Source organism: Dipodomys merriami, unplaced genomic scaffold (genome assembly GCF_024711535.1).
Source record: "Dipodomys merriami isolate MVZ:Mamm:240054 unplaced genomic scaffold, mDipMer1.0.p SCAF_4, whole genome shotgun sequence".
In the NCBI taxonomy this organism is placed as follows: Eukaryota; Metazoa; Chordata; class Mammalia; order Rodentia; family Heteromyidae; genus Dipodomys; species Dipodomys merriami.
Window position 1 is genome coordinate 44,158,745 of NW_027205603.1, and position 26,190 is coordinate 44,184,934.

General features: G+C 38.3%; 1 protein-coding gene across 1 annotated transcript in view; it reads right to left on the reverse strand.

Moving 5' to 3' along the window:
* Positions 1 to 4,131, reverse strand: part of Trpa1 (transient receptor potential cation channel subfamily A member 1) — a 50,177-nt gene extending 46,046 nt beyond the window's left edge. Inside the window, 2 exon segments of the mRNA XM_069991700.1 lie at positions 3,720 to 3,792; positions 4,016 to 4,131. Coding sequence (XP_069847801.1) covers positions 3,720 to 3,792; positions 4,016 to 4,131 — 189 coding nt within the window.
* Between the last annotated feature and the right edge of the window lie 22,059 nt (positions 4,132 to 26,190).

The window sequence follows — 26,190 nt, forward strand, 5'->3', positions numbered from 1 at the left end:
CTATACAAGTTAAAATAATTTCTCAGTATATCTTCCAGAGGCCAAATAAAAAGTTTCCCTAAAATTTTAATAACTATTTTCTATTTTTTAATTGACAATTAACAAATGTGTGTGTGTGTGTGTGTGTGTGTGTGTGTGTGTGTGTGTGTGTGTGTGTGTGTGTGTGCGTGCGTGCTGGTATTGGGGCTTGAATTCAGGCCTGGGCAATGTCCTGAGCTTTTTCACTCAAGGCTAGCACTCTACCACTTTGAGACACAGTGCCATGTCCAGTTTTTTGCTAGTTAACTGTAGATAAGAGTCTCATGGACTTTCCTCCCCAGCCTCCTGAGTATCTAGGATTACAGCCACCAACACTCAGCCATAATTCTCTAATCAATATTTTATTACACATACCAAAAGCAAAATGTTTTACAAGTCAGTCATTTTTCACAGAAGCCACTATAAAACATTTTCATGAAAATGCAAAAAATAATGTGTCCTAACAAAAGATTAATACATCAACTTTATATTTTGTTTGTCATTTATATATTTATATATGTTTGTCATTACCCTAATTTGTTATTTTAAAGATAGGACATTTCTGATTACTGAAAAGAAAAGCTGCCAAAGTAAAATGCTGACATATGTACAGTATTTTCATGCAGTTAGAGAAGTCAGGTTGGGATAAGAATTTAATCTCAAAGACTTGAACTTTGGATTCTGCCTTTGTTATCACAAGGCAAGCAGCAACTAAGAAAGTGGTTTTCTACTGTGGCATGGTAAAGATCTGTAACTTGTCCCTGGGTAATGGTGGCTCATGTCTATAATCCTAGCAACTCAAGATGCTGAGATCTGGAGATCAAGGTTTGAGGCCAGCTCAGGCAGAAAGTTCCATGAGACTCTTATCTTCAATTAACCAAAGAAAGCTGGAAATGGAGTTGAGGCCAAAGTAGTAGAGCACTAGCACTGAGTGAAAAAGCTCAGGTACAGTACCCAGGACCTGAATTCAAGCTCCAGTTTCAGCATACATACATACACAAATATTTGTCAATTGTCAACAACAACAACAACAACAAAGAATTCTGTATAAACCACATATACCTTTAGTGGCTCCAGCATATAGGAATGACCATTGAAATATTTCTGAATTTACACGTAATCACTAGTAAATTTAATTTAAGATGAGCTTCTTACACAAATGTTACTTCTTTAATGTCTTGCTTTATCTTAGAATCAGTTAGGAAGCATTTTAGCACTTGATTTTCATGTTTTTTGAATGACAATGAAGGGATTTACCTTCTGTGCTCTCTGCACTGGAAAGGACAATGCACAGGTATTGTAAGCCCTGTGCTGTCACCCAGTTTTACACTCTTTAGGTGCAGATGCCTCCAAGTACTATGGAAGTCATGGGAACAAAACAGCATCTAAACACTGAAAAGAAACACATGAGGTGGGCTCTCAGTCTCAGGCCAGAACCTGATATGTTTTCAGGCTTTGAAGAGGTTCATTAGAAAAATGTTTGCAGGTAAGCAAGCTTAGACAAATCATATGTGCCCAGTGGAAGTGGTTTCCTATTGCTGGGTCACCAGGCTCTATAGGATTTTGAGCTACAGGATTAGGTTCATATCTATTAGATGGCATCACTTTTACAGAAGCTAATTCTAATTCCTTTACATTTGAAATATCGAATCCATCTGTTTTATCTTACTAAAGAAGTAGTAGAGCAAAAAGAAAGGAAAACTAAGGAGATAGACTATAAAAAAGCAAAGGCCAAATGCTAAAGTATTAACTTCCTTGAAAGAGTTATGGAATAAGGATAAAAGCATCTATTTGATAGTTCTTTTGTACATTTCTCATTTTGCAAGTGCTCAATGATTCCTCAACTTGGTTAATATTTCTGAATGTGTATGTGTGTGTGTTGATGAATATATGTTATATGCTTTATTTGTCAAATTGGAAGTTATCAAGAAATTCCTTAGAATTAAAAACTCTCCATAGAACTGACGTGAATCTAAGAACTGAGATTTTTTATAGAATGATCTAGAATTACTGTAGTTAATAAAATAACATATCAAAAGTCCTCAGCCTATGAGCTACAGTTTTATTCATTGGTTTTCTGGTTTCTATTTGTTTTTCAGATAGGGCACTTCGTATCCCAGGGTGGCCTTGGACTCCCAATCAGTCCTCCTGCCTCAGGCTCCTTATTGCTGAGATTGCATGTATACTCTATATTCTTGGTCCTAATGTAGGACCTAAATGATCCACCCAAATGTCTCCATTTGACTTAAACAACACAACTAAATAAGACAACAAGGCTGGAGGTATGGCTCAAGTGGTAACACAGTTGAGCACAAGGTCCTGCATTCAAGTCCTAGTACTTCAAAACCAACAGTAGCAACAATAAAAAAACTAAATAAAATATGTGAAAGCCTGGATATTGAAACTGAGTTGCAGAAATCCTTCAGCAAGTCATGACTGGTTTTGTTTAATTTAAACTTTTTGTCTTCTCCTAAATTAGTTCCAAAGACATTATCCTATTCATTCATGACTCAGTTCTTTGACTAGGCCAAAAGGCAATGATTATTATGTTAGTATTAAGGAGGGGGAAAATCTGGTGGTAAATCTAGATAGGCAAAGAAATTCCTCTTTGTAGGCCTGGTTTGTGGGTTTGTGTGATTTACTACACATCTCTAACTCACACATTACTCACAGTGGTGTTAAGTCATTGCAAACATTTCACAATTTGGCAATTTCTACCCCAAGTCAAGCTGTATATGCCTCATGACTGTTATGACGTTAGCAGACAGAACTACTCACAAATAACTGTAATTCTAGCCAGGAAGTTGAGACTTGGAGCATCCAGGTTCAAAGTCAGCCTGGAAAGAAACGTCTAAGAGACTCCATCTCCAGTTAGCCATCAAAAAGCTGGGCTGGACACATGGATCAAGTGGTAGGGTAATGGCCATGAGCAAGAAAGCAGAGTAATATCAAGAGGCCTTGACAAGCCTTGGAGAAAGAAAGCAAGAAAACAAGAAAGCAAGAAAGAGAGAGAGAGAGAGAAAGAAAGAAAGAAAGAAAGAAAGAAAGAAAGAAAGAAAGAAAGAAAGAAAGAAAGAAAGAAAGAAAGAAAGAAAGAAAGAAAGAAAGAAAGACAGAAAGAAAGAAAGGAAAAAGAGAAAGAAAGAAAGAAAGAGGAAGGAAGGAAGAAAAAGAGAGAGAAGACTGAAAGAAAGAATGAAAGAATGAAAGAAAGAAAGAGAAAGGGAGGGAGGGAGAAGGGAAAGAGAAATAAGCAAAGAAAGAAAGATGGAAGGGAGGGAGGGAAAGAAGCAAAGACAGACAGACAGCAAGGAAGAAAAGAACGAAAGAAAAAGAAAGAGAAAGAAAGGAAGGAAGGAAGGAGAGAGAGGGAGGGAGGGAGGGAGGAGGGAAGAGAGGGAGGGAGAGAGGGAGGAGGGAAAGAGAAATAAGCAAAGAAAGAAAGATGGAAGGGAGGGAGGGAAAGAAGCAAAGACAGACAGAAAGTAGTAAAGAAAGAAAAAAGGAAGGAAGAAAATAGGGAGAGAGAGAGAGACAGAGACAGAGACAGAGGCAGAGAGAAGGAGGGAGAGAGGGAGAGAATAAATGATCACAAAGGCACAAACATACCAGTAGAGTGAATGAGAAGCTTCATTTGCACTTACAGCAAAACAAGCACCTAAGTGTCTATCAGTGTAAACTAGTTAAATATATTATTTTACCTTTCGATAATGGAGTCTTATGAAACTGCTAACAAGAACAGGTAAATCGCAAAGTGCTGAGTTTGAAAGTGTTCTAAAACATATTTGATGAGTAAATCAGAATGCACATCTCCGACCTCACACTTCTGTTAAAAATATATGAACATCTGTGCATTTGGGTAGGTGTTTTTTTTCCCCTGGAAAATACATAAACTGTCAACATGGTTCCACTGTGAGTTTGCATTGGGGTTTGCAGTTATTGACAATCTGCTATTTCAAAAAGGGTCCCTCTAGGAGGAAACCTCATGGCCCCTCACATCCTCAGACCAGAGTAGCAGCTATCTCTGCCTTCCATCTTCTCTGCCAAAGCCTTTGTGAAGCCTCTACTTCGGATGCCTCTGTTTCCAGAATCCTTGTTTGGAAGGCACCACATGCAGGGCGCTGTGTCTCGCCATCAGACAGGAATGCTTCTCCACCCCAATGCACCGTTCAGCTGTTTGGCTCCCAATGAACCATCTGCCAAAACCTGTCCGTGCCAAACAGCATGACCATGCCAAACTTCTGATTCTAGGCAGTTGCCTAGAGGGAAGTTATCCACCCATTAGCAAGAACAAGCTAAACCGACAAGCCAACACACAGAAAGGACCCAAGAGGCACCCTGATTGGAAGAAGCACTTAATAAGGTACATGCACCCCACAGTGAGCACCTCAGCCCTTAGCCTCTCCAAGCTCACGGACGCACGTTTTCTTATCCCGAAGCTGCACCCCAGAAAACCCGGGGCCGCCCTCCTCCCTGCCCACACGCCGGTGCCTAACTGTTGTTCTATACGCGGGTCGCCCAAGGTACCTTAAAAGAGTTATCCATATCGTCATCCACGCCCTGGTACACAACGCCCTGCGGCTCCTTCTTCTCCGCGGGTCGCAGCATCTTTCTCAGGCTACGCTTCATCGACTCCACCTGGACGTCACCAGGTGCAGCTGCTCCGGCGGGGAGCACGCAGGCGCGGTCGGCGGGCGCAAGCGGCTGGGACCGGGATGCCGCGGGTCAGTGCCCCCAGCTTACAATCAAGCCAGGTATGGAATCCCCAATGGCCCGCAGAAAACTGCCCTAAAGCCCGGAGATCTTCTAGCAGGAGCACTCGGGTCTGTGCTACTTGTAGGGCAGCAAGCAGGCGGGGCGCAGGAAGAGGCAGAGACGCAGCCTTGGCTTGGGCTGGGACGCGCCCCTTAGGAGAACAACGCGACTGCTGGGGATGAAGTGGATTCAGTGAAGCTGTTTTAAAAAACACTTCAGCCCTACCTCGAGGGTGGGTGGGGAGTGTAGGGGGCGAATAAGTGAGGGAGGGAAAGGGTACACCTGGATATATGGGGCGGGGGCGGGGGAGGGCGTTGTTTTATTTGATACATTTTTTAAGTAGTTGTACAAAGGGGTTTTAATTCAACATACCGAGTTCACTGCATCTTGACCAATGTCATCCTTTCTAACATTCTACATGGGGGAAATTTTTACGATTTTGTTTTTCTAAAGAAAACTCTTGAACCTGTCTTGCCTATATCCACCTCCCTTGGAGGGTCTCTTGGATTTGAAGTGTGTGTGTGTGTGTGTGTGTGTGTGTGTGTGTGTGTGTGTGTGTGTATTTGATTTGATTTTAAGCAAAACCCAGATATTTGGAAGAAACCACATCCTATGTTTGGAATTAAATGAAATCCCTCCTAATCCCAGGTCCCCAGTCTTTTGGATAACAGCAATATTAGCCTGCCTTGTGCTTTCATATTTAAGAATGGTTTATATTAAGAGAATGACAGGTTAAACATAAACCACTATTGACTTGTTCTTCACCACCTTTGTTTGAGAGACTTATCTTCCTGGGCTTGTGTTTCATTGATTCATCAACAGTCTAGGTGTAAACTGTGTGACAGGGAAGACGTTCCTGATCAATTGAGATGTTTTCCGTTTAGGTAGAGATAAGAAAACCTCGAAAACTACTGCTTATACATGTGCCACATGGATAGAAAGCAAGAAAACTGCTTCCCAAAGCCATCTACTGCTCAGGATGGAACTTAGCTTTAACTGTCTTTTGCTTTGGCAAACTCTGCCCTAGAGTGTGGGATTTACACCTAATGGACACCTGGGGCACCTAACACAAGAAACACAGGAAGCCAGGACCTCAATACAGCTGACAATCAACCTAGGGCACACTGAGTTGAATTTAAGAGTAAGTAGAGTGGTCATGATGATCTTGAAGAATTGTGAAAAAGTCTCCCCCAAATCTTCTGATTGAAATGGCAAGTTGCAATCATTTCCACCACTGGGGTGGAATTAGAATGAATGTATCACCAACCATCTGTCCAGTAGTATGGATTATTGCAAGATTGATGAAGGATAATATAGATGTTGGATCTCGCCACCTGCACAGTTTTCCCACAGGCATCTCTCTTCAGGACATACGGAGCAGGGATTGGCCACACACCTTGCTATGATTTATCTGAAGTAGGTAATGCATCTGGAAAAACCAAGAAAGGAATGAATCAGAAGGATGGGTAGAGACAGGAACTTTCATTGATCCTGCTGTTTGCCTGGCATTTTATGTACCAATGGCCCACTATTTTGTAATGGAAATACCTTCCAAGAGTATTAATGTTTCTTGCTTCTTACCATGAATTATTGTGATTAATTGCTTTTCTCTCTACACTTAGCTGAGAAGGATCACTAAGGCAAATGAGAATAAAGAGGACTCTGCAAGTGATGGTTTTGGAAACTGGGACAGAGGGTATATCACAGCAGCAAGCATTAGAGAGCTATGTTAGCTCTGAGACAGGGATGAGGGGTTCAGGGAACTCAGCCATGGAGGATGCTGGGAAAAGCATGGCTGGAAGTCAACAGCCCTTCTTTGTTATATCTTTTCCAGCACACAATTTCTACACATAACCATTTCTGTAAATTTGCTCCTGCGCCCATTTCTATGTGTGTTCCCCCTACATATATACAACACATACACACATATACATACAAAATATATATCCAAAGCATGTATCATTTCTAACTTGTCCCCTTCCTGCTTCAACACTAAAAAATATAGATGCATGGTGTGAGATATCGGAATTTTCCCCTGCCTTCTGCTGAAATGAACAGAGGGAGAAACATGTTTTTATGACCACTTTTATTATCTTTGTTTGGATTTGTTCATTTTAGGCATTTCTCAATAATGTTTTCCTAAGACTACCCCAACCCTGTAACTGTTTGTTATTGCTTCATTATTTCCTATCTAGCATAAGCATCCTTTAATTGGACTATGTTTACTGAAAATAACTGGATTTTAAGTGCATAATGTAGACAGGAAAATGATGGCATCTAGCCACTTACAATTAGGATCTTGTTTCCTTTGAACTTTAATTATTGATGATAATAATTTAATAGTTTAATTATTAATGAAGCATAACATTTCATACCAGTTTATAATTCCAAAATTTTAAATATTAGAGATGATATCCTTCATAGAAATTTCCAAAAAGTAATTTTTATTATCAAATTATATTTTGTTATTTGATAGGGGCTTATTCAAAAGCAGACAATAAAACTTGTACTTAAAATTTCTTGGTAAAATATAGTGACATACAAATATAATCTCAATAATTATTTTTTAGCAAAAACTAAATTACTAATTACCAATTAACTACAAAAATGTACATATTTTAAGCCATTAAACTATATTGTTACTAGTACCTATAACTGAATATAAACTGGTTAGTTCACTTAAGTTTCTTCACAGAATAATGTATAGAAATGGGGCCTCATATACAGATTGAACATTTGTATTACATGTTTTCTTTAAGGACAAAATGATATGTGGATAGTTTGGTGATTTTCACAAATATTTATAATTACATAACTATCTGGACAGTCTTTTTTAGGCTAACTCCATCAATACAAGAAAAATTCCTTTATAACCAAAGGCAGACAGCTCCCTATCCCAAAAGCAGTTCTACCATTGATCTTTTTCCATGGTACAGTTTCTGTCTCTAATTTTTGAGCCTAAAATAGGGATACGGGTTGACCCATTGTAACAATGAGATGTACAAGGCACTGTTGAGCAACAAACTTTACAATTTAGGCGGGGGCTGGGGACGGGGTTGGAGGGAGTGTAGTTGTGGAAGTGGGAGGGAAGGGAAGGTAGGGAAAAAACAAAACAGGAGACAACAATGGTTGATAAGAAATGTACTCATTACCTTGCTCATGTAACTGTAACCCTTCTGTACAGTATTTTCACAATAAAAAAACTTATAAAAATGTTTTGGGATGCATGGACTCATGTTCTATGTAGTTTTTGCATCTTGCTTCTTTTGCTTAGCTTTGTGTACTAGAGCTTCAACTGTGCTATAGTGTATACTGTTTATATTGTTCAGTCGTATTCCATTACTTGCATATACCTGTTGCTGTATTTATCAGTTGAAGGACATTTGTATTAGTTCTGGTTTTGATATATTATAAATAATGTTATGAACATTCTTGTAAAGCTTCTTGTGTGGACATACATCTTCATTTCTCTTGGTTAGATACCTAATAGCATAAGTGTCCATTTGCATGTGGTTAGTTTTGATGAAGCTTGTTTTACAAAATGGCTATACCATACATCTGTCCTAACACTACATGAAGACTTTAGTTACTCCAGATCCTTGTTAACCTCAGTATTATCCAATTTTTATTAGTCATTCTACTGGGATACAGTGATATCTTATTGTAATTTTAATTAGCATTTCCCTAATGAATAATGATACTGTCAGTGTTGTTATACACTTACTAACCACTTGTGTTTTCTTAATGGAACATTTATTAAATTGTTTCTTCTTTCAAGACTGCATTGTCTTCTTACAATTAAGATATAGTGTTCTCTTTTTAAATGTCTTTTATTAGATAATTTGAAATTTTTTTGACATTTTGGCTTCTCTATTTTCTTAATGTTGTCTTCTGGAAATCAAAACATTTAAAATTTGTTACAAGTCTAATTTGTGAAGATTTCTGTTGATTGTGCTTTGAATGTCATACAGTGAAAAGTTTTGCTGATATCAAGATTAGAAGGATTTCTCTTCAATGTTTTGTTTAGAAGTTTACAGATTTAGTTCTTACATAGACTCATTGTGTGGTAATTTTACATGTGGTGTGAAATAGAAGTCTAAAGCTCATTTTGTTATATATGGATATACAATGATTAGCATTTCTTTAAAAATATACTTAGAATTGCCTTAGAATTATAATAAAAGATCTTGAATATTAATGTAAATGTTTGGGGATTTTTGTTCCATTGTAAGGCTTAAACTCTGGGCCTGGGCACTGTCCCTGAGCTCTTCAGCTCAAGACTAGTGCTGTACCACAGCACCACTTCTGGTTTTCTGGTCTTTAATTGGAGATAAGAGTCTCATGGACATTACAGCCGGGGTTGGCTTCAAACTGCAATCCTCAGATCTCAGCCTCCTGAGCAGCGAGGATTAGCCACAAGTATCTGGCTCATGTAAATGTTTATTTCAAAATTTACTATTCTATTCTGTTGGTTAATATGTCTACAATTAAGTCCATACCACATGGTCTTGATTTTGTAGCTTCATTTAAAGATTGAAATAAGATAAGTTCTTCAAATGCATTCTTCATTCTCCATATTGTTTTGGCTTATATAGGTGCTTTGCATTTCTATCTAAATTTTAGGATCAATTTGTCTATTACTGTGAAAATGACTTCTAAGAATCTTATAGACTTTCTGTATTCTAACCTATTGGTGGCCAAGGCTATTTAAAAGAATTGTGTTTCCTGAAATATGGGATTTCTTCCCACTATGTATAGATCTATAATGATTCATTTTTTTAAATAAAATTTAAATATCTTATAAATATGTTAGAAACAATAGCAAGAAAGAAAAACCATTTATGTCCTTATCTTGGGGTTCATTTCCCTAACATCAACTTATCTGACCGTTTCTGCTTGTCTCAGACATATGCTAGTTATTGCAAATAAGGGAAACCATGGAACCTATGTTTCTTTGGGCCTGGCTTACATCACTTAATATAATTTGCTCCAAGTTTTTCCATTTCCTAACAAATGGGGCAATGTCATTCTTTCTGATGGAGGCATAGACTTCCATTGTGTATAGATACCACATTTTTTTGATCCATTCATCTACTGAGGGCATCTGCGTTGGTTCCATAGCTTAGCTATGGTAAATAATGCTGCAATAAACATAGTTGTACTGGTAGCTCTAGTGTGGTCTTGTTTGTGATCACTTGAGTAAATGCCCAAAAGTGAGATTGCTGGGTCATTGGGGAGCTCTAAGTGGAGTCTTTTGAGAAACCTCCATACTACTTTCCAAAGTGGTTGAACAAGTTTACACTCCCACCAACAATGCAATAGGGTTCCCTTCTGGCCACATCCTCTCCAGCATCTGTTGTTATTAGAGTTCTTGATTTTTGCCATTCTAACTGGGGTGAGGTGGTATCTCAGTGTTGTTTTGATTTGCATTTCCTTTATGGCTAGAGAGGTTGAGCATTTCTGTATGTGTCTATTGGTCATCCTTCTTTCCTCTTCAGAGAAGTTTCTCTTTAAGTCTTTAGCCCACTTATTTATTGGGCAGTTGATTCTTTGAGGATTTGTTGTTGGGGATTTAATTTTTTGAGTTCCAGGTATATTTTAGATATGAGACCCTTGTCTATTGTATGGCTAATGAAGATCTTCTCCCAATCCATGGGCTTTCTATTGATCTTGCTAACTATGTCTTTTGCCATGCAGAAGCTCTGAAATTTCATGCAATCCCATTTGTCCAACGTTTCTTTGATTTGTTGTGTTTCAGAGTCTCTATTAAGAAAATTTCAGCCTGTGCCAAGGAGACCTAGGATTCTCCTATTCCGTCCCTCCCCCACAGTATAACCCATTTTCACTGTATTTGATGTTGGTATAATTTGTGGAAGGGAAGGGAATGAACAAATCGTTTAAATAGGGATACAGGTGGACCCATTGCAACAATGAGATGTACAAGATGGTACATTGAAAAATGAACTTTACATCTGTGGTGTGAGGGAGCGGTGGGGGGGAGATGGGAAGGGATGGGAAGGGGAAACAAAGGAGGAGGCAACAATGCTTGATAAGAAATGTACTCATTACCTTGCTCATGTAATTGTGTAATTGTAACCCCTCTGTACGGTACTTTCACAATAAATAAATAAATAAATAAATAAATAAATACATACATACATACATACATACATACATACATAAAATTGATGCCTGGTTGCTTCAAGTCCACAAATCCTAGCCACTCAAGAGTCTGAGATGCTGGAAATGAAGATGTGCCTGAAGTAGTAGAGTACCAACTATGAACAAAATGCTAAGTGGGAGCTCAAGCCCCTGTGCCTGTACACACACACACACACACACACACACACACACACACACACACACACACAAATATAATTTCCAGCTTTCATTGTTCTTTTCATCCTATAATATTATGATCTTTCTCATCTTCACTCCTTGTTACTGTTGGTTACATTCCTTAGGAATTTAGGTTATGTTTGATGCTTTACTTATTAATGACTCCCAAACATCTAGATAATAATCTATTTTATTTATCCTTTCAAAGAAACAGTATTGATTTCCTCTATTGTTTTCCTATTTGGGGCTCATTGTTTTCTATTTTTTTCTCTGATTTTCTAATTATTTGTGGTTGATTTGTTCTTTTTCTACCTCCCCCACAGGGAGGTAGAAAAAGTGATTCCCTGCCTCCCTTGAAGCAGAGAATTGGATTTTCAGCTTAAGTTCTTTCTGGCTTCTCATGTAGTTATTAAAACTGCAAACATGAACTGGAATGTAGCTTAATAGCAGAGCACATGGCAGAATGCGTGAAGCCCTGGGATTAGTCCTAGCACTAAACAAAAGAGAAAAAAGGAATAGGAAAAAACCCACCTACAAAATACTTGTTAAACATTGCATTAACTCCAGATTTTGGTTTATTGTGTTTATATCTGTGGTTTCTTCATTGACTCACAAATTGCTTTTGGAAGTATGTTGTTTAGCTTCCAAGAATGTAGGATTTCTCCAAATTTCTTTTGGTTGTTGATATCTAAGACATCTAGTTATGGTCAGAGAACATATTTCATAGGATTTCAATCTTCATAAATTTAAATGCATTTAAGTTAATCAAAATTTGTTATATGACTATATATTGTTATATAACATATTTGTTATATAACATATAACATATTTGTTATGTGACTATATTGGAGATTGTTTTATATATAGAAAAAGTCAGAGGTGGGAGGGAAGGGATGGTAGAAGGTAACAATGCTTGATATGAAATGTACCCATTACCTTGCTCATGTAACTGTAACCCCTCTGCACAGTATTTTTACAATAAAAATGTATTTAAAAATAAGAAGACATCTTCAGCTATTATATGGTAATGTTGTTGAATGACATTAGCTATTATTTTTCAAAATACATTTTTATAGGTAAGGTACATTCCATTAATTGCTTTCTTATTCCTTTCTTTATAAATTGTTTTATTTTCTCTCTAAAGTTTTTCTTCTTTATTGTTGGTGTTCTGAAACTGCATGATTGTGAAACTCAACAAACGCTGTCGTTCATCTTGTTTTCCGCTGTGATCAAGTGCAGTCCAATGATTATCTTTGACCCTGCAAATTACCTTTAACTTTGTGTGTGTATTCTCACACTTTTAATTTGTTCTTAAGTATTGACCTGCTTCTCCTGTATTCTTATTTCCTCATTATAATATTACTAGTTTCCTTGAATCTATCTGCTCATGCAGTGTCGTCGTATCTCTACATTCATGTTCTGTTGTACTCATTAAGGTTACTCTGGTGAAGGGAAGGCCTAATTAATGCTGGAGGATGGTCAGTGTGTTTAAGTTTCTGCTCTATGTAGAGCAGCTTTTTGTCCTCTTAGGAGCATTACTAGACCTTAGGTTTAAATTGTCTTGCTCATTCCTAGTTCATGGAGAAACACCATTGCTCCCTATTGCTCAGTATGGAGCAGAGAGGTGAGGCCTGCTGATTAGCCAGCTCTTTCTGTTGCTCTTCAATTAATAACTTCCCAGATGAATGCTTGAGGTTGTGACTTTAGGTTCAGAGTCACCCACCCACTTATCTTCCCATCACAGTATTCTTTTCCAAGTTTAACTTGTGTTTTTCTTCATTTTAATAACTTCATAGATCCAATCCTCTCTACTTTTTCCTGGAATCTGTTAATATTTTTCACCTCTTGGTAGCATTCTTTTTCTCCCACTCTGTTTTGGACTTGCTTTTTTTTCTTAAAAACTGTGATTTGGGTTTTGTTTTGCTTGCCATTTTATAGGAATTCAGATGGAAAGGAAGACAGGCCTTATTTCAGTTGTTTTGTCTTACTTTCCATGTAATTTTTAAAATGTTGGATCTTCCTTTTGCTAAATTGTATGAGCTGGAAAGAAATTTTGTATACACTTGGAATATTGAGTCAGAGAGAGAGAAGGTAACTAAATCTCCTCTTGAGGTTGTTGACAACTGACCCAGAAAATTCTGCCTATTCTGGGACCATGATAAGATAAATCCACCAATCACCATACAAACACACGCACACATACATACACACATACATACATACAAACACACACACACAAACACACACACATACATACAAACACACACACATACACACACACACACACATACACAAAATACACTGTGATACCTATGAATTTCCTGTCAGAAAAACAGAGAACCTCAGTATAATTGCCTTAGCCTGAATTTTGCCCTTTGAACTTCCCTAAAGACCAAGTTATACACATGTATTATCTAGAACCAATACCATAGCCTTTGGCAAACAAGGTCTAGAGCGGTTATTGGAATAGTTAATAAAAATGGTAATCTGATAAGATTATTTAAAATGACATTTTTTAAAAGCTAATTAAATTGGCTTCCAGGCAAGGGATAAACCTTTCTAAGGGTCAATTACATCAGAGGAAATAGAAAAAATAGAATAAAATATGTCATGAATACATCTGATTGATATTTTAAATTCATAAAGCTTACATATGCTTTATTACATCAAATGATGGACTTCAATTCACATCAGGCATTTGTATTTCTTACTGTGTAACCTGAAGGAATAGCCAATATTTAAAATGTGTTTCCACAACATTTGCCAATGAATGAGAGATATGCTAATTTCTCATTGTTCCAGGATTTCTAGATAGGACTTGAAAGTACAATTCAAACCATCTGTTGATTGTGAAAACCCTCTTTATTTGTTATGCATATAATGAATACCCAAGTCATTTTAGCTTAAGATCAAATGACTTCCAAAGAAAGTTTCTTCCTTTTCAAGCAGTCTGCCACCTGGGTTAATAATTCTTATTATACCCAGAACTTTCAGAACACAGAGCTATTTAAAATTATTACATGGAAATATTTGATTAGACTTAATTTATCTGTAGCTCAGAGTCTGTCCTCAGTTTAAAGAGATATTCTTGTTAGACTAGCTCAAAGATGTATGAATGTATCCCAGTCAATGAAAAGAAAATCCTTTTTAAGATTTCCAAGTTTTAAGCCTCTTTATAATTCTAGATAATTATAGCTCAAACAACTCAAATGAATTAGATTTATAGGAAAAATATATCTTACCTAACACATGATAGAAATTAGGTCAGATTGAAACCAAAGAACATCAAGTAGAAAATTGAGAGATTACATTTTTGCAATTGAAATTCACCTCACTGTATATGTTAGTACAACTATGCTTAATTCATTTATCATAAGCCTTAATGAATATGACATCTGAAGTACAAACACTATCCTTCCAAATATGTTGAACTTAAAGCATGCTTACCTCTGCTCATGAAAACTGGTATCCTGTTTCTGCTGTTGTACAGATATAAATGACCAAGTGGAGAGCTGTTTCTTTTTCATGGTCAATAAATCGTGTTGTGTTTATAGTTCCTCTTAATTATACAACGTGTGATTCATTGTAAGAGTCAATATTATGCCTTCTATTAATCTGCTTTTTTAAATGGTCAATGAACACTATATATTCATACTTTAGTTTTAAAACTTGATTATCGTCTACTCAGAATCAACCACCTGATTTAACAATTGCTTGGTAAGCTTGTCTCATCTGGCAAGCCTTCTTAATTATGCAATAATAGCAGTTGGCAACAGTAGCCACTGGAACATCATCTATTTTTTTTTTCAGAAAAACTATCATCCTGGTACTGAATAAAAAAGTATCAAGAAAAAAATACAGGAACGCAGCATTATAATTTGCTTGTTAAAATCTTAAACTGAGTACAAACTTAAATAGTCAAAGAAAAAAGCAACAAGAAATTCATCCAAGAAAAAGCATGGCAAAAGCCTCATGTCATAAACGAGGTGCTGTGTCTATCAGAAATAGAATTTCAATATATGCAAATCAATTAATATAATTCATCACATCAACAAGAGCAAGGATGAGAACCACATGGTTATCTCAATAGATGCAGAAAAAGCATTTAACAAGATCCAACACCCCTTTATGATGCAGACTCTGGAAAAACTAGGAATCCATGGAACATTCCTCAATACAATAAAGGCTGTATGACAAATCTACAGCCAGTATTATACTTAATGGTGAAAAACTAAAGCCATTTCCTCTTAACTCAGGAATGAGACAAAGATGTCCACTCTCTCCACTTCTCTTCAATTTAGTATTAGAATGCCTACCTACAGCAATAAGACAAGATGCAAACATAAAAGGGATCCAAATAGGGAAAGATGAAGTAAAACTCTCCCTCTGCAGATGACACGATTTGTACTTAAAGAATCCTATGGACTCCACTCTCAAATAATTCTAGCTGATTCAAAACTTTGGCAAAGTGGCAGGTTATAAAATTAAGCCCCAAAAATCAATGGCTTTTCTGTATGCCAACAATGAGAAGAGCATGGCTGAAATCAGAAAAACAACTCTATTTGTAATAGCCCCACAAAAAAGAAAATACCTAGGATTAACTTAGCCAAAGAAGTGAAGGACCTCTGTGATAAAAACTTTAAAAACGTGAAAAAAGAAATCAAAACAGAACTTAGAAAGTGGAAAAGCCTCCCATGCTCCTGGATTGGAAGGATCAACAGTGTGAAAATGGCAATACTTCCCAAGGCTATCTAAAAATTCAATGTGATACCTCTCAATATTCCAACCGATTCTTCAAGGAAATAGAAGAGGCAATCCAAAAATTCATATGGAACAATAAAAGACCCAGAATAGCAAAAATGATCCTCAACAGAAATAACAGTGCTGGAGGAATAGCAATACCAAATTTCAAACTCTACTACAAAGCCATAGTAATCAAAACAGCTTGGTACTGGCACAAGAACAGCCCTCAGGACCAATGGAATCGAATTGAAAACCCAGAAAGGAACCCACAGATCTATAGCCATCTAATCTTCAATAAGGGAGCTAAAAAATAGAAGGGAAGAAAGACAGCCTCTTCAGTAAATGGTGCTGGCAAAATTGGTTAACTATTTGTAGAAAACTAAAGCTAGATCCTCATATATCACCCTGCACCAGAATCAACTCCACATGGATCAAAGACCTTAGAGTCAAAGCAGACACTCTGAAAACATTACAGGATGGAATAGGAGAAACCTTAGGTCTCCTTAGCACAGGCAGAAAATTTCTTAATAAAGACCCAGAAACACAACAAATCAAAGAAAGGTTGGACAAATGGGATTGCATGAAATTGCAGGGCTTCTCCCTGGCAAAGGACATAGCCAGCAAGATCAATAGAAAGCCCACAGATTGGGAAAAGATCTTCACTAGCCATACAAAGGACAAGGGTCTCATATCTAAAATATACCTGGAACTCAAAAAATTAAATCCTCCAACAACAAATCCTCAAAGAAACAACTGCCCAATAAACAAGTGGGCTAAAGACTTGAAGAGAAACTTCTCTGAAGAGGAAAGAAAGATAGCCAATAGACACATGAAGAAATGCTCAACCTTCCTAACCATAAAAGAAATGCAAATCAAAACAACACTGAGATATCACCTCACCCCAGTTAGAAAGGCTAAAATCAAGAACACTAATAATAACAGATGCTGAAGGGGATGTAGCCAGAAGGGAACCCTATTGCATTTTTGGTAGGAGTGTAGACTTGTTCAACCACTTTGGAAAGTAGTATCGAGGTTCCTCAAAAGACTCCACATAGAGCTCCCCTATGGCCCAGCAATTCCACTTTTGGGCATTTACCCAAATGATCACAAACAAGACCATACTAAAGTTACCAGTACAACTATGTTTATTGCAGCATTATTTACCATAGCTAAGCTATGGAACCAACGCAGATGCCCTCAGCAGATGAATGGATCAAGAAAATGTGGTATATGTACACAATGGAATTCTATGCCTCCAGCAGAAAGAATAACATTGCCCCACTTGTTAGGAAATGGAAAAACTTGGAACAAATTATATTAAGTGAAGTAAGCCAGGCCCAAGAAACATAGGTCCCATGGTTTCCCTTATTTGCAATAACTAGTATATGTCTGAGACAAGCAGAAACTGTCAGATGATTTGATGTTAGGCGCAATGAACCCTAAGATAAGTATTCAAATGTTTTTTATTTCTTGCTATTGTTTCTAACATATTTGTAAGACCATTTTTTGTTGCTTTTTATGGTCCTCCCCCAAGGTATAACCTCTGTTTACATTGTATTTGATGTTGGTATAATTTGGGGAGAGGAAGGGAAAAAACAAATTGTTTAAGTAAGGATACAGGTGGACCCATTGCAACAATGAGATGTACAAGATGTTATGTTGTAAAACAAACTTTACAACTTGGGTGGGGGGGGGAGGGGAGGTGGGGAGATGATAGGGCAGGGATGGGAAGGGGAAACAAAGGAGGAGGCAACAATGCATTATAAGAAATATACTTATTACCTTGCTCATGTAATGCTGAGCTTACAGGCATTCATCACTATACCTGAATTCACACCATCCTTCTATTCTCTATTTCTATCAAATCAACTTCTTCAGCTTCTTTGTATCAGTGAGAACATTCAATATGGTTGCTCTGTATTTTTGGTTCCCATTTAATTTCATTTAACACAATGTCCTTCAGGAACATCCATGTAAAATGGATCTTCTTAATCAACCATACACTTTTCAGGTGGCAATACTTTTTAAATGTTCCACCACGATGCACAGTGGTGCAATCTTCACCTCATGTTCAGTTCAGATATTCAGATATTTGTCTTCAGCTGCCATATTCACATATTCACATATTTTTTAGTTATGGGAGGGGAAATAAATGGGGCAGCCCTGGGAGCATTACTTGGGAATAGATCTACTTGGGTCATACATTACATGGGAGTCGGCAAAATGTGGTGGCTAGGAGCAAAAGGAACCATGTTTGTCTGAAGTGCTGTAGAAACATTGCTATGGTTGATCAGAGAAGGGTCTCTGAAGGAGCAAAGTCAATGTTGGATGAATCGAGGCTGATCAGAAGGAAACTGGACTGAAAAAAAGACCCATGAAAGCAAGACCATTACAGCAGACGAAGAGCAGAAGGAAATTATGGATGTGAGAAAGGATGATAAAATGAATGAAGTGCAACATTATAGCTGTGGAGTGGATGAAGAGGAGGGCATGAAGGACTATGGATGCTTTTATAACACTGTGTTGTGGAATGTAAAGCTTTGTATGACTTTGAGTCTGCTCTATGCATATAGGAGAAGGAGCAGGCTAATCTGGAATGAGCTTCAAAGTCAGTAAGAGCTGGGTGCTGGTGTCTCATGCCTGTAATCCTAGCTACTCAGGAAGCTTGAGATCAGAGGATCGCCATTCAAATCCAGCTCAGGCAGAAAAGTCCATGAGAAATCTGGAAATGGAGCTGTGACTCAAAGTGGTAGAGTACTAGCTTTGAACACAAAAGCTCAGAGACAGTACCAAGAACCAGAGTTGAAGTCCCAGGATCAAACACACACACACACACACACACACACACACACACACACACACACACACACACACACACACACACACACAGCATCAGTACTTATAGCATAGTGGTTAACCATAAGGGAAAGCCAGGCTCCTGTGGCTCATATTTAATCCTAGCTACTCAAGAGGGCTGTGATTTGATGATCAGGGCTCAAAGTGAGTCCAAGCAGGAAAGTCTGTGAGACTCTTATCTCTAATTAACCCCCAGAAAAAGTGGAAGTGGCACTGTAGAGTGCTAGCCGTTAGTGAAAGGTAAGTCATGGGAATTTGTTTGCGTTTCTGACACCTACTGAAGATAGGAAATAATAAAATTAGCTTCAGTTATATAGGTTATATATGTAAAAGTTCTTATTATATCATGACGTGGTATGTAGCATAACTGCCTGGATTTTGTAGTGTTACAAAAATATTTGTTGATTATGCTGATGACTACTTTTCAATTATCTAAGAAAGAATTAGGAAGACAGTATAAGACAGACCAATTATGAATCTTTCAGAAGGAGGAAACAGTAAAGTTTAGACTCTTCAAAAGTCAATTGCACTTTATTGTGGTTTGCAGGAAGAAGACAAGCTATTAGGAAATATTAGTGTAATTTTTTAATTTAATTGCTGTAATGAAAGGGAACATTGTGCCTTCTATTTCCTCAGAACTCTATCAAAGAAACACCAAGATGTATAGAGTAATTAATGTCTGTTGTTTACACGTACTGAGCAATCACAAAGAGCCAGTTTTCATATTTATATTTCATTTAGGTGCATCATACTTAGTATCTCATTGAATTCTCACAACTTATACAGTAACTCATTTACTTCCTCCATTTTGCACATGAGAGTAGAGGAGGGACCAGCCCCAAAGCTAGTTTATAACTTCTAAGGGTTTTAAGAGATTCCAAAGCAACTTTCGTTGTTAATTCTGATGTCTAATAACCTCTGTGTACTAACAGTTGCCTCACCAATATTCTCCATTGCTCTACTTATATAATTAATTATTTTTATTTGTAAGTATGAATCCTTGACAACATGATTCATCCTGACTAGGCTCAATAAATACTTCTAGACAAATTGCCTCCCCAAAAGGAAATTCTTCTAGATATAAATTTCCTGTTAGGGCCAAAGAAAATGAAACAAATTACCATTACTCACTCATCAAGATCAAAATATATCCAAACAAGGGTTAATATTGGCTGAATTGTTTATTTCCCTCACGGGAAATTGCAAGCATAGAACCCAGAGAAATAATGAATGGATCTGAACAAAAAAGACAGGGTAAAATTTTCTCTTATATAAGAGAATACATAATAATTTATTTGAAAATTTTCTTATATTAATTGTAAATAAATCTATGATATAACTCTAAATTAAATTATTTGATTAAATAAAACAAAACAGAAACCAACATGAATCTTTTTCTTTTTTCTCTCTCTTTTTTTTGGGGGGGGGTCTGGTTGTGGGGCCTGAACTCTGGGCCTCAGCACTGTCCTTCAGCTCTTCAGCTCAAGGCTAAAGCTCTACCACTTGAGCCACAGTACCACTTCCGGCTTTTTTGTTTTTGCTTATGTGGTGCTAAGGAATCGAACCCAAGGCCTCATGCATGCAAGGCAAGCACTCTACCACTGAGCCACCTTCCCAGCCCCAATCTTTTTCTTTTTTTTTTTTTGTCAGTCATGGGACTTGAACTCAGGGCTTGGACACTGTCTCTGAACTCTGTTTGCTCTAACACTATAGCACCACTTTTGCCTTTGTGGTGGTGAACTGGAGATAAGAGACTACATGGGCTGGCTTTTAACTGTGATCCTCAAATCCCAGTCTCCTGAGTATCTAGGCTTATAGGAGTGAGCCACCAGCGCCAGGCGAATCTTCCCTTACAAACGATGCATTCATTCAATTAACATTTCTGAACTTTAACTTTTGAAAAACTGTAATTAAAACACCTCAGAGAACACCTGAAAAGAGGAAGGACTTAATCTGGTCTTCTCCATAGTTGTGTGGCTCATTCTAGGGTAGAAAGAACATCATGATGGTAGAAGTGTGTAGCGAAAGATAGTCTCAACTTCACGTAGACAGGAAGCACAATCAATGAGAAGACTTGGGACCAAGTGCAACCTTTAAAACCATGCCCAAGTGGCCTACTTCAGGCAGATGGGTCTCACCTCCCCAAAGGCTAGCACAGCTGTGTACTAAATATTAAATACATGAAGCTGTGGGAATCCTTCATACTAAAAGAAGAGTCTCAAATATTCTCAACATACACACACACAGAGAAAGGTAACTATGAAGTGTTAGTTGGATTTTAGAGAATTTTTCATGATGTGTAGGTATGAAAAGTCATCAACTTATATACTATATGCATTTATACAAAATCTTTCTTTGTGTTAATTATGCTTCAATAGAGATAGGTAGTGGGAAGAGAGGAGAGCCAATCTACATCACTTAAATTTAGTGGGATACCTTTTAAAGTGGTACCACATTGTTATGGTGGTAACAGTGTAGTATAAGGTTTAACTAGGGGTAAAAAAGATCACCAAAACAATCCAAGAATCTCCACAAGTAGAAACTACCATCCTCTGTTTGTTCCCATCATATTCCTCCTGTTTCCAACATCTATCTTCCAGTTTTTATACTGTCCCCTGCATTTCCACACCCACATTTTGTCATTTCTCTTTTAATGATGATTCTGGTCACTTTCCTGATTTTTTTCTGGACAGATGTTAGCCTTCCATTACAACAGATCATTGCCACATGTTGCCTGATGTTCTAGAAAGTTTCTCCATCACTATTTACAGTATAATTTAGTGAGAAGGGTGTCGAACCACATGAAAAAATTTAAGCATCGGCAAAGCTATCTTACCAAATGAAACAAATATGTAGGGGAAAAGATAAACTCAGATGTGTTTGTTCAAGAATAGTAATGGTCGTCTGATCTCCATCTTCATTTGTTAATTTTTTCCTTTCTTTTGTGCACTCTATGCTCTCTTCTGTGGTGCATGGACACATTTTCATAGTGTTATTTTAATTTCATAAAAATAAGTTGGATCTGGTATATAAGCATGGCTTATTTCAGAAGTGCATACTTTCAGTTTTTTTGCTTGGTGGAAAGGAATTTGCAGTAACCTGTTGATATTCCTACTAATGTTTTATGATGCTATTATAGAATTGAAAATATTTTATTTTTTTGGCTAGTGAGAGTTTATAATCTAATATATAACCAGATCTATGAGCCTCCCATGAAAATGTAAATGTTTAATATGCTATGTATATAAGAACATATTAAGTATAAATGAATCGAGTGTTGATAGCAACACTCTTAAATATGTATCTTAAATATTGTGTTAAATATTGTATCTCTTAAATAATATATCTCTTAAATATTGTATCTCAGTAAAAATAATTTAAAAGAAAGTTGTCCCGACCCGCAGGACTTCAACGAGGGCAGTGAACCTAAGCGAGAAGGAATGAAGGGACAAGAGACAAAAAGAAGGACAGCAAGACAAGGATTCTGATCAAGCTGCCAAATTTTATTTTTCACACAGGGGTATTTATATGCTTAGAATAAGGAAGCTTTTTCATTGGGCGTAGCAGCTGCGGGATGCTTGCTTAGGGCAATGTGAAAAGGTGGTCAATAGCAGCTACCTGGTCTTTGTTTGGGGCAGGATGCAAAGACCAGATTCTGTAAATAGCCTGGAGAGATGTTCCAGGGAGATAGTCAAGCTTATCATGCAGAGAGACTCTCTGCAGGGCTCTCGACATCTCCCCCTTTCTTATTTAGAAAATTGACCATCAATTGTTGGTGCTCTTTTTGAGTGGGTGACAGAGGCTCTGTTCCTCTAAGGGCCCAGGGTTTTTCTCCGCTCGGAGCAAGCAAGCCTCCTCACTCAGGGAGGGGAATTTTACAGGCCTTGGCATGTTTTTTGAGGAGACGGCTTGTGGGTATGCATGCACCAGAGCTCGTGGATCCATCCCCCTGTGGAGGGGCCTATAGGAGGAGGGGTGAACCTATCCCTTATGGCAATAGGTCTTGCCCGTTGAATGGTCAGGAGTTATGAATAAGGAGGGTTTTCTAGATAAGAAAAAGAAGGGGGGCTGTTTCCCACTGGAACAAGCTCATGGCAAAACACTAATTAAAAGCCTGGGGTCATCCTAGATCCAATGCCGTGGTCTGCCATATCAAGGCGATGGTGATGAACCTGTATGGGCTTAGAAACCAAGAGATTAATCTGTTATTTAATAAATTCAAAAAGGAAGGTCCATGTCTGGAGTTCTAGCTGCATCTGTAAAAGAAAAGGCATCATCCTCAGGGGGAAGGTTTCCCCTGGGCTGTGGTAAGCCATTAACCTGTTTTATCAAACCTTCTGGCAGCCACCTTGGGGCTGCTTGTTCTTGATCTAAAAGACAAATAGTGGCAGGGAATGGTCTACCTGTAGCTTGAGAAGGCATTGCCCCTTGGCTTTGTTTGCCGAAGGGACATTCACGTGCAAAGTGACCAGGTTGTTTACAATTAAGGCAAGTACTCGAACTGAGGACTGAACTTTGAAATGTCTTGGTAAAGGCAGCTCCTATGGTGAGCCCCATGGCATGAGCGGTTCCTACTCCAGCACAAAGCCTGAGGAACTCAGAGAGGTCATCTAGACATGCCGGGTTAGCATTTTCAAAGGCAAGATGTTTAACAAAGGCACTTCCACTTTCACTAGGCCCAAGAAGGCTTTCTGCAGCCAAGTTAAGCCGCGAGACAAAGTCACTGTAGGGTTCATCTGGCCCCTGTCTAACTTTTGCCAGGGAAGTAGTAGCTGATCCCTTTTGAGGGAGACGTTTCCAAGCATAAAGGCCAGCATTTTGAATTTGTGCCAAAAGTCTGGTAGGAAAGCGCGCCTGTTTAGCATTGGTATCAAAGGGCACATTACCCAAAAGTTTAGTATAGGTCCAGGTTTTTGAAGATGTTTTAGCCAAAATTTTTTTGCGTGGTCTCTCTACATTGTTCCTTAAAGTCCGCATTCCATAAAACAAAATCACCCCCACTAAGGGTGGCGCGGGCCAGAAACTTCCAATCATTAGGGGTGAGCCAGCGCGTACTTTAGTTTTCTAACAAGGCTAACGTATAAGGGGCAGTCGGGCCATATTGGGCACATGCATTTTTAAGCTTTTCAACAAACCGGAGGCTAAGCCTCTTATACTCTTGTTGGCCTTTTCCCTGGGCGGGTTGTTCCTCTTCATCCCCAGTATCCTGCTCTTAATCCTCCTTTTCCTCCTCTTCTGATTCGTCCTCCTCACCCTCTGAGGTCCTATCTGTCTGGCTCTGAGTTACTGGAAAGGCGAGAACTGATTGATGGCCTGATCTAACCTTAATTTTATTAGGCGGTTTTGGCGTATCAGCCAAGGCCAGTGTGCAGAGTTCATAATCAAGGGACAGCAGTTCTTTTAAAAGTTGAAGGTGTTCTCGCCTATGTTGAAGAGTCTTGCGTAAAAGTGCCAGGTTAGGTAAGGGGGGGGAGAAAAAACATCTGGATCTGGATGGGCAGTGGGCCCTTGAAGGGCAGGGCCACAAAAGGAAGGGATTTTCAGTAAATTGACCAGCAGTCATATCTAATACAACCGATGGGCAAGCCGCGGGGGGGGGGGGGGGGGGGCGAGAGGCATTTTGGAGAACCTCCTCTCCTGCTTTTACAAGTTTTAAAATTCCACTATCAAATAGAGAACATTTTAAAATGTCATTAATCAAATTCCAATAGGAAAAGGCAGTAGCAGGAACCTTTTCTGAACCAAAGGTTTCATAATAATCTTTTAAAAAATCTCCTACTCTTTGCCAGCTTTTTGCATCTATGATTCCTTCAAAGGAGAACCAAGGACACAAGTCCTCTATGAATGAGAAAAATAATTCTAAGTCCTTTTTCTTAACCCGTGTTCCCCATGTCTTGAAGGCCTGCCTGAGGTCTGACAGAAATAGATCATGTGACGACATTGCTTGTCCCATGGTGGGTCACTCACCTTGCGCCATCCCCACTCTCCTCCTGGATCTGTCTCTCGGTGGGGTCTGTCGAGGTGATCTTGCGATCTCGGACTGTACTTGGCCAAGTTTTCCCGGAGGACGGCGTTCCTTCCTTAGTCAGAGGCTCTAGCCCCATGTTGGGCGCCAGTTGTCCCAACCCGCAGGACTTCAACGAGGGCAGTGAACCTAAGCGAGAAGGAATGAAGGGACAAGAGACACAAAGAAGGACAGCAAGACAAGGATTCTGATCAAGCTGCCAAATTTTATTTTTCACACAGGGGTATTTATATGCTTAGAATAAGGAAGCTTTTTCATTGGGCGTAGCAGCTGCGGGATGCTTGCTTAGGGCAATGTGAAAAGGTGGTCAATAGCAGCTATCTGGTCTTTGTTTGGGGCAGGATGCAAAGACCAGATTCTGTAAATAGCCTGGAGAGATGTTCCAGGGAGATAGTCAAGCTTATCATGCAGAGAGACTCCCTGCAGGGCTCTCCACAGAAAGTGAGTAGTTATGTCTTTGAAATGAAAATATTAAGACATAAGATTATTTTATTTAAAAATGTCTGTTTTTTCTTGTTTTCCATGTTGATTTCTGTTGACCTTCAACATTGTATATTGGTAATACAATGATGGAAATCCATGTGAGGACTTGTGTTAAGCATAGTTCATAGCAGACATCCTACACTTGTTGGTATTCCTTTCCTTCTTCACCAAGGTAATATCATTGGACCTCTTTACTTGTTACTACTGGGTTTCATTTCGTAAACCCAAGGGGATAAGCTATATATTGTCTAGACTAATCACAAATTGGTCTCATGTGAACATCAGAACTTGGAACTAGAGAAGGTTCGCTGGAGCGTGGGTATCTCCTGGAAATAATTTCTTCCTGATTAAAGGAGAGAATCACATGATGAAAGATTCCTTTTCTCATAAATTACTTCTTTTTCATACTGTTGTATGAGGACCTAGTGCCTAGATCTGTATCAATGATTTCATGGCCAATACCAATTACAGGAGAATGAAAACTAGCATGGTAAGTATAGCAATGTAAATGGACACTGTGACTGAGTGACTTAAGAGGTCCTGGAATGTCTCTCAGTATTTTTTCTTAATAAATAAAAGGCAATACAGACTTCCTTTTACTTGCAACAAGAAAACTTTCCTTGAATGTACAGCTTCTTAATTTCTGAGTAAAAAGTCAATGAAAGTCCAGAAAAAAAATACTAATCAAAATAACAGCATGACTTTATCCCAAGCCTATTCCCCTTCTATTATTGTTTGTAAGGTGTCCCTTGAGTGCGGGAGGAAGAGGAAACAGCTAAGATGAAGAAGAGCTTCTTTCCAACCGTGTTGGACTCATGTTTTCAAGAAGATTAACCAACATGGGACTCTTCCATATTGTTCTGACCGATCTCCAATTAGAATGAAGAGTCCTTATTAACATCTTTGCCAATGTGCTCTTCTGCTTTGTCACTACTTTGTCAGTGTGTGGGAAATTACATTGCAAATCACCA